Here is a 12,269-nt window from a genome sequence, read left to right as displayed (position 1 = left end):
GGGGGGAGGGTGTCATGGCTAAAACTCCCCCTAACACCTCCTTTGCTAAAGAAGAAATGAAGGGAGTGGTATAGGAACCACTATACCTGTTCTGTGCCACTGGAGGATTCCCCTTATACTGGCATAATCCCCTCATGCCCATTTATGCCAACTTTACAGGCAGAATCCACCAGCAGTACAATGCAAAGCAGTTCCACCACACTGCTGGCTGTCGCCAGAAGTCTGCTAGATAACTGTTATGGAAGTGATGCACTTATTTTGTGTCTTAAATTTCTTCTGAATGTATGAGATGGGTCAAAATTATAAAGTACTGGGGGGAGGGATAGCTCAGTGGTTTGAACATTGGCTTGCTAAACCCAGGGTTGTGAGTTCAATCCTTGAGGGGGCCACTTAGGGATCTGGGGCAAAAATCTGTCTGGGGATTGGTCCTGCTTTGAGCAGGGGGTTGGACCAGATGACCTCCTGAGTCCCTTCCAACCCTGATATTCTATATTATCCAAAGGTTTCTGTAGTTTCATTTATTCCTTAGATAGAAAGATCATTTTGAAAAAGTCAGCTATGCACTATAATAGAGTAGAACATCACTAATACACACACAATGTTATGAATTAGTGAGTATCTGAAAAGGATAACAGTGTACTTCATTTATTAGACAAATGTGGTTTAATTTTAATTCTTTATGATAATACTTCACAGCATTTTGGGAAATACTGTAGTACATTAATGTAACAACTTTGATTAGTATGCGGCCTTGTTAGAGCATTCTGCTATTTAGCCTTTGCATGAGAAATGGCAAGGGCCAACCTCATTTTTACATATTAGAAAAGTGCAAGCCAGTGAGATTCCATGGTAATTGAAAAGATGAAAATTAATTTGAAATGTTACGTCCGGCATTATAGGTTCTGTAATTCAACTAAAAGCAAATCAGCATTTGGGGTTGTTGTTTTTTAAATGACTTCTTGAAGTGAAAGCCAGAGAAATAGATGATGGCACTGTTTGTCTCAGCTAGCTTTGTATAACTTAGTGGAAGTTATCATGGCAATCAATCATTCGCTTGACTTTATAAAGGAAGCATGAGCATGTGAACATCTTTCAGTTTTGGGGCAGTAAGACAGTATTCCCATCATAATTTTTTGATCATCCTTAACCTTGGAGTTCATCCACATTTCTTTCGGAGTGGCCAGATGAGCAAATAGCAGCCAGGAACTTGCTCTTGCATGCATACAATTTTGGCAGCATCTCTCTTCAGTGCTCTATGTGCATTGAAATTGTGGAAGTTGGCAATAATCTACACCAGCATTTGGTCCTATTGACAGAATGTTTGTTTTATTTCTCTTGGGTACAGAAGTAGCTATACTTGCCCTTGGGGTATTGTGAGGTTGCAAGGCATGAGAAGCAGAAGCTATAGAAAGCCCAACAATTCCCACATAAGCCTAGTAGTGAAAGAAACTAGATTCACAGCACAGCAGCTAGATCTTAGGAGGGGGACTCAGAGCTGTTGTTTACTGGGTAACATCCATACAGGATTCCATTTGCCTCCTTTTGTCCAGTTTACAAGTACAGGTGAACAAAACACAAGTTTAAACTGTGCTCAATTATAAGTATTTGTACTTACAAAGTGAAAAGGAGATGGAACCCAGCATGTGGGTGCACGCACACACACACACAATGAAAATGACACTCAGTGTGTCCATTTCTAACTTTCTTCAGCATTAACAGACCCCGCAAATCCTAGAGACTGAAAAGGTAGAACAATGAGTGCAATATATTGCATTTTATCACAGCATACAACAGTAACCAGCATCCCTAACCTTGAGAATGTTGGCTTAAATTCAATCACTGGAGGAGAGGGAACCCACACATTTTGATGACCATAACCAAGCATCGTGGTTTTCCACATCTAGTCCAAGGTGTACAGAAGCACTGACATGGCCACTGATTGCCTTCCATCTACTCTCTTGCAGTCACAGGAGATGGCAGCACTAAAGGAGACAGCTGAACAAACACACAGCTGCTGTTGATCAAACCTGCAGAAGAGGAGGAGGAGCTCCACTGTGGCCTGGTCTACACTGCGGGAGGAATCGATCTAAGTTACGCAACTTCAGCTACATGAATAACGTAGCTGAAGTCGACGTACTTAGATCGACTTACCGTGGTGTCTTCGCTGTACTGAGTCGACTGTTGCCGCTCCCCCGTCAACTCTACCTGTGCCTCTTGCCGAGCTGGAGTACAGGAGTCGACAGGAGAGCGTTCGGGAATAGACTAGACACGATTAATCGGTCCCCGCTGGATCGATCGCTGCCCGCCGATCCAGCCGGTAGTGAAGACATACCCATAGTGAGAGATGGAGAAATGCAGGACTTTTCTTCTTGACCACTTGCTTGGTGATTCTGACTCATGGCATCACTAGGCAGAAGGAATACATTCTATACATAGAATATGTGTATCTTGTATACAAACACACAGTAATTTAGGATACCCACCTTAAAGGGGCTTGATTTTCAGAGAGGAGTTGTGTAGCAATTCTAAAAACGCTTTTACGTGTCAAGTTGAGCACTCAAAAAATCATTGGTTGCTTTTGAAAATTGTGTCCTATACATTTGAAAATGAAGTAAAATCTTCAATATGAGTTTCATTCATCAATGTATTTTTATCTCCAGATAAATTGTTCTAATCCAAGAATATCAGTGTCTGCATCTAAACTAAAACCTGTATTGCCTTTGTTCTCTTACTAAGCATTTTATGTGCCTGATGAAAATTTTAAAAACCCTTAACTCATTTTATAAAAGATTAATAAAATGTACACAGTGATAATCACCATTTTATTTTCAACCAATTAAAGTGAAATGAACCTAATAACATGTAAACAAATGAATTCTGACCCATCTGTTTGTCACTGTTTAACAAAGCAGGAAGTATTTTCCACAGAAAGTACCATTTTTTTAAGTTAAACTTAAAATCTTAATTTCAAATTTAGTCTATGAAAGAAAAACTGAGTAGTTTAATTGCAAATTAATGTCTGTTAAGTAACTGTAAAATGCAATTATATTGGAAATCATCTGTTTCTTCTGCATTATTTCTCCAAGGGGGTACCCCTTCACTGGATTGCATTGATCGCACAGGTTTCCCAACAGATAAGTTCAGCAAATTTTAATAAGGTTATAGTGGAAAGTATTAGTTCATTCATCCAAAGATGACTCCCATCATCCACTACTTCCCTAGGAGTTAACCAATCCAAAGAGCAATGAAATCAGGAGTTTCTCAGCAAAGGACAGTTTTAAATAAGTTATTAAAAGCAACTAATGAAAAAAGATTGTATTATAAATATGCTAGAGATGACAGCTCAATGTGTAGTTCTGGTGCTGCTTGGAGCTGACATGCCATCGTCTTAAGGAGAAATGTCACCACCTGTCTCCCTTGCAAGTGAGATAGTGTGTGTGTGTGTGTGTGTGTAACAATATTCTGCCTATGGGCTGGGTTGGTGTGAAGAGTTCACCAGTGAAGCGGAACATGAATGTCAGCTCCATATGTCAGTAAGGGGCCACACCAAGATTGTTTCATATGGAAGTGGCAGCTTGTACTCGCTGCCTTGAACCCACAGGCATGGTGATAGCCACTTCCCCAACCTCTCATCTGGGTGAAAAAAGCAGGGAAGGAATATCTCCGTAGATCCTTGTTCTAGGGATGCCTACAGGAGACATGCATCCCTGCCTCATGGAGGAAGCCAGGAGAGACAACAGTTTAAATCCTTGGGTGCTGACAGATTCTCCCAGAAGTGCTGTTTGTAAAATACTAGATTCAAGAAGGAAATGTCTTCGGGTAGGTGCAGAGGGAAAAGATTCCATTCTGAGCCAAGACAGGTGAGAGTGAAGATCCCTGCTGTCAGGAACAGGCTCTCATTGTTGGAGCTCTGCCAAAGTAGTATGCACTGGAGGTGCAAGGAACCATCCTCATGGTCGGCTTTCATTATAGTTACTGGACTACATTTTGAAAGCCCTTACCAGGATCAGTACTGGCTTCTGTGCATTGGATTGTTGTTGTTTTTATTAAGTATTTCTGTGTTATAGGCCCTCACAAAGAACAGCAAAAACAAAGCATTTTAGAAACCTGAACACTGTACATTTTACTTTCTTGACATACGAACACGGTTTCAGTGTTTTCCTTCAAATTTCGCAAAAAACCTCTCTCCTCTATACTTGTGGGCATGATTCTTCTCCCAGCTAAATCAACAAAGAACAGGTATAACTTCACTGAAAATGAATGAATTTACATAGCACTGTAAAACCAGAGAGATCGGAATCAGGTCCCGAGAATAAACAAACAAGAGATGGGGGGAGTTTTGGGGCCAAAGTGAGATAAGGGCTGAAACCAGAGATGAAAATGAAACCTTGGTTGCAAGGTTAACTGTGGAACTACTGTGCTGAGCAGTTCCGTAATTACCTTTGACAATCACTAACTGCTCCAACCACAACCTTGGTCTCTCTGCTCCCCTTCTACAGCTCTGAAGACCCCTTATCCATTTTCTTCCTTTAATTTTTCATTTGATTCCCCATGTTGAAGTCCTCATCCTTCCAGCTATGGATTGGATGAGACAGTCAAAACTGTGCATTAAGACCCTAATACCACAAAACATTTAACTAATATAAGTAGTCCCAACTACTCACATGCTTAAAATGAATCAAGTGCTTAAGAGCTTTGCTGAACTGGAACCTCAGTGGCAAAAGCAAGTTCTTGTTGAGCAATGCAAAAGTACACTTACCCTACAGGATTAATTTAATATAGTAATCCCTTGGGGTTACAGTCATAATTCTTTCCCCTTAACAGTTATTTCTAGAAAAGCAATTTTTTTAGTTGCTAATTTTGAAGGTTTCTGTTCTCAAATTAGGATCAAATAGTTCTCTGGGGAAATGAAACAGTAATTTATTTGCTAAGTTTAAGTACTAAAAAAAGCAACAAAGGGATACTAGATACATTAAGATATTCATTTACTAGTTTCTATAGCAATGTCTGTTTTCACCAGACAAGTAGAGTACATATAGGAATGCTCAACCCTTCAGAAGTAAATGCAGAGCATTCTAGGTCGCACCCCTAGTGTGGGCCTCCCATCCCCGCCTTAGAGCAGACTGACAAGCTGTATTGAACCTTAAAGTTACTATTACAAACAAAAATCTAAACTATTGTACTGTTCCATAATGCTAAAGTGTTTTCGCTTAATATGATCAGTATTTAACAAAGGACTGGAAGAAATAAGCATCCAATTTGATTCTGGCCTCAAGTTGCCATTTAAGCTTTCAATTATAACAAAATTAAGAGATTGGACACTTATCATTGAAACATCCCTTTCATCAATAAAATATCTGTAATGTTACTGGGCTACATCATATGAGGATAGTTCAAATGTCAAGCCCCGATTTAAGCAAGGTGTATAAGCATGTGCCTAAATTTAACTGCATGAGAAGCTCCACTGAAGTTAGGCACATGTTTAAATACCTTGCTGAACTGAGGCCCTACTAATGAATGTTTTGTATATGATGAACAAAAACAGAATCTTCCAACATACAACTTATTTTTCTTCCAAATTTGACTTAACATTTTTCTCTACCCTCTCACTAGAACAAAATAAAAGCAGAATTAAAAACAAACAAACAAAAGAACAGAACTGAAATACCTCCTAACTTTTTTGCTTTATACACAAACTCAATCCAAATTTGTCTGCATATATTAGCGTACAAAAAAAACCTCATAAATTTTTAGGATGTCTTCTGTTGTATTCTCGTTAAGCTTGACTAAGCTATTTTAAAACTTAATTTAAATATTTTTGTTCAAGAGTACGTGATTACTTCATGCTACTTACAGGATATTTTAAGAATCAAAGAGCCGTCATGTTGATTTCTAATGTCTTGGCAATTCATTCTGTACAGGCTGTCAACCAGTTGGCTGCCACAGCTCCTTCTACCTAGTAATGTAATATTTTAAAACCAGGTTATGTGTCCATTTTACATGAATGCTTGTTTTATAGCTGATTTACATTTTACATTAATGGCTGTCCAGGCTCTTCCTTTTCCAATTACTTAAAATGTTTTTAAATCTAATGTTTGTGCTTTTTGTTTTAGACTGGTAAAGCAATTATCTTCCTTTTTTGTGTATGTCTGATTTGCTCTATATTCAGAAAATTGGTGGTTTACGTTTTAATATTAATACTCCCTTTGGTTTTTATCCTTTCATTTCTTGTGTGTCTGTATATTTAAATTAATTGTGCGCTAATGTATTGAGTTTGATATAATCATTCAATTTAGAATGGCTAAACTCTATGCTGTCGTTGTCCTATTTTTATACTAATATGGTAACAGATTACTACTAATACAAGAGAAGTGCTGTGTTGAAGTCAAAATTGGGTGCAGTGTTTCCTTTTGATGCAATTCATATGTAATAAGCAATTCAAGATGTACTGTACCTGAATTTTTCTCAGTGAGCAAACAAACGAGAAATCAAAGAGAAGGCTTTTAATGGCTACCATATTACAGTGGTTTAAAAACTGGAGAAAATATTAGAGATAATGTTTAAGGACCTCAAGAAACAGTGATGGACATTTGGTGATACCCAGGCTAGGTCTACACTACCCGCCTGAATCGGCGGGTAGAAATCGACCTCTCGGGGATCGAATTATCGCGTCTCGTCGGGACGCGACAATCGATCCCCGAATCGACGCTCTTACTCCACCAGCGGAGGTGGGAGTAAGCGCCGTCGACGGGAAGCCGCGGAGGTCGATTTTGCCACCGTCCTTACAGTGGGGTAAGTCGGCTGCGATACGTCGAATTCAGCTACGCTATTCGCGTAGCTGAATTTGCGTATCTTAAATCGACCCCCCCTGTAGTGAAGACCTGCCCCCAGAATACCAACAAACTTATGGTACCATCTGAATAGAGTTGCCAGCTATCTATTAGGCTATTCCAAGTAATTAAGATACAGGTCATCACATTATCAGGCAAAAAAAAGTAAATGTGAAACATCCCCAATCATTAACATAGGGAATATGCTGCTTGTCCTTTTCTTCAAAAAGAGTGCCTTGTGTGACAAAGTTACATTTATGAAGAAACTGACAAGAATGTGAAAGCAGCTACTTTGTAAGACATGGACATCCAGTGTAATGTAGAGCAGTTTCAGGGTTGCTCTAAATTCCACCTTTGGCAATGACCTCCCCGCCCCAAGGGGCTATTTCAGGAGCAGGGATTGCCAGGGCATTCTGGCCCCTCACATACTCCCTAGATAAGGGCCTCCAAGGGGGTGGCATAGAGCTTTACAACATCCTATGCCAAGGAAATCCCTAGGTAACTGGGTCTGTCTAGCTGCTTTGCACCAGATGACAGGGAGGATCTGGTCCTATACTATTGGTAAACTTCTGTTATAGCAACGAGATAAAAGTATATGAAAATCATATTTCTGCATTCCCACAATGCAGTAGTCCATTGCAAGACATCACACAATAGCCAAATGAACCATCCATGGTTATTAATTTCTTTATGCTGTAAAAATATTACTGTGACATTTAATCTGGCCAGCCATCTTAAAGGTTAATTCTCTTTCCTGTTTCAGATTTTCCTCTAGGTGAACCAATCTGTGCAGTTCCTATTTACCTATTCCAAACAACCCACAAACTGTTTCACTGCTCACTCTCGCTGTTAAGAACATATTGACTTGCTGCCTGCTCTGTTGTTTAATTCATTTATGCTGAGAGTCAGGCATGAAGACAGAATTTTAAATGTGACATTTGCAGGCTGTTGGGTCATCTGAAGCTCTGACAACAACAGGGAATTCCTGACATACAAACTGGTCCTGATTTCCAATCTCCAATGTTCTGAACACATCAGATATTCTTCCCGGAGGTGCAGATTTCAGCCAAAAAAAAAAAAATTAAAATCCCTTGTGTTCACATCTTGCAGAAAAGGCCTGTACACTTGAAAGTTTTAAAATAAAGCCCATGTTTCCTTTAAGCTAAAATTGGCATTGCCTGCAGCAAGCAATTCAACTGCAAAGAAACACTCTGATTGACAAAGATATTTGGAAAGATCTACAACAACAACAATTAATACTCATAGGATATTCTCAGCAACTTTGACATTTGGTGGATTTCCATTTTCTCCTGTTGATCTATCATGGTTCAAAGTCAATTGTGTCTGAAGGCCAGAGCTGTAGATAATCTGCCATCTAGACAATATTAACATCTGGCTCAGTGGGCCAGCAGTTAATTACAGCCACAATTAGAATGAAATACCTAAGGCAAAACTCTACCAACAGTGCTTTTTGTTGTGATACCAGCTATGCTGCACAAGGAACAGAAAGTATGATGGCACTACTGTAGTTGGAAATGGAAATGTTACTCAAACCTCATTCAGAATTATATTGGGAAGGGAAATTGTTTTCCCTGTTCAACTCTTCATTACAAATACACTGTGATAATGGTATTGTAATTTAGCTGCTTTTTCAAAGACAGCAGGCATGTTGTGATTCGGGTCAAGATGCAAGTTGGAAGAAATCTAGTTCTGTTTTTTAGGGAAAAAAATACAAAAATTTTAACTGCACCTTGTGCCATCAGTGAAGTCAGAATTCTTGTGTCATCCTGCAAATATCCTTTCATTGCTGTGCTTTGAATAAGACTTTCATGATTTAATAGCTGTCATCTAAAGTTTGTGAGTGCCTCTACATAACACATTGATTCTGTAAAACCTAACAAAAGTATTACATTTTAAAGATTATGAATCTTGCCTATTCTGAAAGCAAATACTTGTAATGGAAAGGCATACCTGGTGTATTATCTGAGCTACAGGAAGCTGTTCAGCATATTTTAGTGGTTCTGTTGCCATCTCATCATTTGGAACCCTGAAAATAAATGAAGTTCATATTACTAAATGTTCTTACAATTATTACAAAAAACAAACTCCTGGAATTAAAAACAAAAAAAACTACATTACTACGAAATACCGTTTGAAATGTTACATCTAGAGCAGTGGTCCACAAAACTAGGGCCACCACTTGTTCAGGGAAAGCCCTTGGCAGGCCGGGCCGGTTCGTTTACCTGCTGCGTCCGCAGGTTCGGCCGATTGCGGCGCCCACTGGCCACACTTCCCTCGGCCCGCACCGCTTCCTGCAGCCCTCATTGGCCTGGAGCAGCGAACTGCAGCCAGTGGGCGCCGCAATCGGCCAAACCTGCGGACGCGGCAGGTAAACAAACCGGCCCGGCCCGCCAGGGGCTTTCCCTGAACAAGCGGCGGCCCTAGTTTGAGAACCACTGATCTAGAGGGAACAATGTTTTGCTTCATTATAATCAGAAAAGTAAATCCCCACCTTAAAATAGTTTTTAAAAGCAAGAGAAAATAATAAGACAAGTTAGTGTAAATAAAACTTGTGTGTTACTCATGGCTGCTGTTTTTCACTGGAATAATTCAAATATGTAGAAAGTTTAAAATCAGCAGGCGGAAACCTGAGAAAACCTTTTAATTTTGTTTTAAGTGAATTCAGCTGGTGAAAGATGCTTGCCTGATCTCCCTGGAGAATGAAGTTGTTTGTTTACAGAACAGGTGCAGCACTGGCAATGACAGTGCAAGCTTCTCCATATGGTCCCACTAAGGTAACTCAAATGTGACACCACCACAAGCAAGAGGATAAATCATTCTCCTTCCCTTCTCTGCCAAAAATGCCAATCAGTGCCAGCTGCGGTGGCGAGTTTAACAACGCAACCACTTGTCCACTTTGAACTGGAGTAAGACCTCCAGCTGGCTACCCCGCTGATATGCTGTTGAAACTGTACACTAGGTTTCCTTGTCATTAAACCCAAATAGAGCAGTTTACTTGCTCTCATAGTGATAGAGAGAGAGCGAGAGAGGCCCAGAAAGAAATCCAGTTAGCGTAATATCTCTCTAGGAAAGAAAAAGGGGAAGCCGATTAGTACGGAAAACCATTCTCAGGAACTCATTGAGTCTAAACCTGCTCCAATGTGTACACTCATGTACACTTTCAAAGTGGATTTCAATCTTGGAGCCTCACTAGACAGCTCTCTGCTCCTGGATCCCCAACTACCAACAACGGCCAGAAATACTCTCTCTCTCTCATCTTCAGCTGACCAGAAAATTGAGCTCTTTCTTCTCCTGTACAGCACCTGCTTCAGGTCACCAATGCTTTGGTTACTTCTTTGGTTGGAAACATGGTGTGTCTGGGACTCACCATCTAGGCTGCTCAGTCTTTTCATCTAGTGCAGAATGCAGCTGCCTATCCCTCTCAGTAGGGAAGAATTGTGAAAGCATATTACTGGCTGTCTACCAGTATAGACGCCGACTTCCCCTGTTTCCCATGGGTGCTCGACCCCCACTCTGCCTCCGGCCCCGCCCCCATGCCACCCCTTCCACAAGGCCCCGCCCCTGGGCACCCCCATTCCAACCCTTCCACAAAGTCCCCGCCCCAACTCTGCCCCCTCCCTGCCCCTATTCCAATTCCTTCCCCAAATCCCCGCCCCGGCCCCACCTCTTCCCGTCTCCTCCACTGAGCGCGCCACATTTCCGCTCCTCCCCCTCCCTCCCGGAGCGTGCTAAAGCTGCCAAATGGCTGTTTGGCGGCAGCCGGGCGGGAAGCGCTGGGAGGTAGGTGGAGGAGCGGGGACGCGGTGCGCTCACGGGAGGAGGAGATGGGGCGGGGGGTGAGGGGAGCTTGGCAGCCAGGGGATGCAGAGCACCCACTAATTTTTCCCCATGGGTGCTCCAGCCCCGGAGCACCCACGGAGTCGGCGCCTATGGCTACCAGCAAAACTCAAGGTGCTGGTTGTCTTTTGGGAGCCACAATGAACAGCTCACCCCATGGTTCAATATAGGACTGTACCTCGTTTTAACCTTCCCTTTGAACAGAACACTCAGTTTAAGATTGAGTTAGGTTTGCTTGTAGAAGAGGAGTATCACTATATCATTGTATTAAACATTAGTACCAAAAATATGGCCTTGTTCTTCCATGGCTCTATGTAAACATAATTATGACAATTATTATTCTGGAGACAAGTTAACCTGTAGGCAGGGAAGGATGAGGACAAAAAGGGATAAGAAAAGGGAAACAAATCTTAAAGGTGTTTTTTGAACCTCTCTCTATCCAGCAGTGTGGACCCACCCCATCCTTTTCTGCCCCCACCCATTGCCCAGCCCCCTTCTTCTTTTTGCCCCAATGTACATTTTGGAATTTTCCTGTTTCAGCTGGAGGGAAAGACTGAGGTCGTCTCTTTTGGGGGCTGTTTGCTGCAACAAATTCTTAGTACAAAAGCCAATCAGGGCAGAAGAATTAGAGTAGTCAGAGTAATATGTATAATCACTGTGTGATTTTTGAGAAATAACTCCGCTGATTATGCAAATCCCTGTACTCTGATTGGCTAGCTGTCATTATTAGCCCACTAGGACATAAGGATCTGCATCCGGTATAGTTATTAAGAAATAACCATACAGTGATTATGCAAATCTGATATCCACAACCAGAGTGCAGAGAATTGCACAACTGAGAAAAAACCCTCTAGTTATCCATCAGCAGCTGTTACAGCATTCATGCACTCTGCCTGGTTGAGACAATACCATTTGATTGGAACTGCACAGAAACTGTTAGTATCTCTGCTACAAACTAAGGTAACTGCCCTGGAATCAGAGTAGCAGCCGTGTTAGTCTGTATCCGCAAAAAGAACAGGAGTACTTGTGGCACCTTAGAGACTAACAAATTTATTAGAGCATAAGCTTTCGTGGGCTACAACCCACTTCTTCGGATGCATATTGAGTGAAACATATCGAGGAGATATATATACACACATACAGAGAGCATGAACAGGTGGGAGTTGTCTTACCAACTCTGAGAGGCCAATTAAGTAAGAGAAAAAAAACTTTTGAAGTGATAATCAAGGTAGCCAAGTACAGACAGTTTGATAAGAAGCAAGTGTGAGAATACTTACAAGGGGAGATAGATTCAATGTTTGTAATGGCTCAGCCATTCCCAATCCCTATTTAGCCCTGAGTTGATTGTGTCTAGTTTGCATATCAATTCCAGCTCAGCAGTCTCTCGTTGGAGTCTGTTTTTGAAGTTTCTCTGTTTTAAGATAGCCACCCGCAGGTCTGTCATAGAATGGCCAGACAGGTTAAAGTGTTCTCCCACTGGTTTTTGAGTATTATGATTCCTGATGTCAGATTTGTGTCCATTAATTCTTTTGCGTAGAGACTGTCCGGTTTGGCCAATGTACATGGCAGAGGGGCATTGCT

General features: G+C 41.2%; 1 protein-coding gene across 2 annotated transcripts in view; it reads right to left on the bottom strand.

The window, feature by feature from the left end:
* The window catches only part of LOC112109825 (GPI-anchor transamidase), a 115,663-nt gene that overhangs the window by 28,449 nt on the left and 74,945 nt on the right, over positions 1 to 12,269 (bottom strand). The window contains exons 10-11 of one of the 2 annotated variants that reach the window (XM_026655430.2): positions 8,802 to 8,877; positions 5,861 to 5,956 (exon numbers count right to left, since the gene is read on the bottom strand). In XM_026655430.2, coding sequence (XP_026511215.1) covers positions 5,909 to 5,956; positions 8,802 to 8,877 — 124 coding nt within the window. In that variant the 3' untranslated portion in view covers positions 5,861 to 5,908. Of the gene's footprint in view, positions 1 to 5,860; positions 5,957 to 8,801; positions 8,878 to 12,269 lie in introns of those variants that run through there. The other variant, XM_026655429.2, reaches the window with a different exon arrangement.

This window comes from Terrapene carolina, unplaced genomic scaffold (genome assembly GCF_002925995.2).
Source record: "Terrapene carolina triunguis isolate 2854851 unplaced genomic scaffold, T_m_triunguis-2.0 Scaffold210, whole genome shotgun sequence".
In the NCBI taxonomy this organism is placed as follows: domain Eukaryota; kingdom Metazoa; phylum Chordata; order Testudines; family Emydidae; genus Terrapene; species Terrapene triunguis.
Note: the sequence above shows the minus strand (reverse complement) of the source record. Positions and strands in the feature narration are given on the sequence as shown.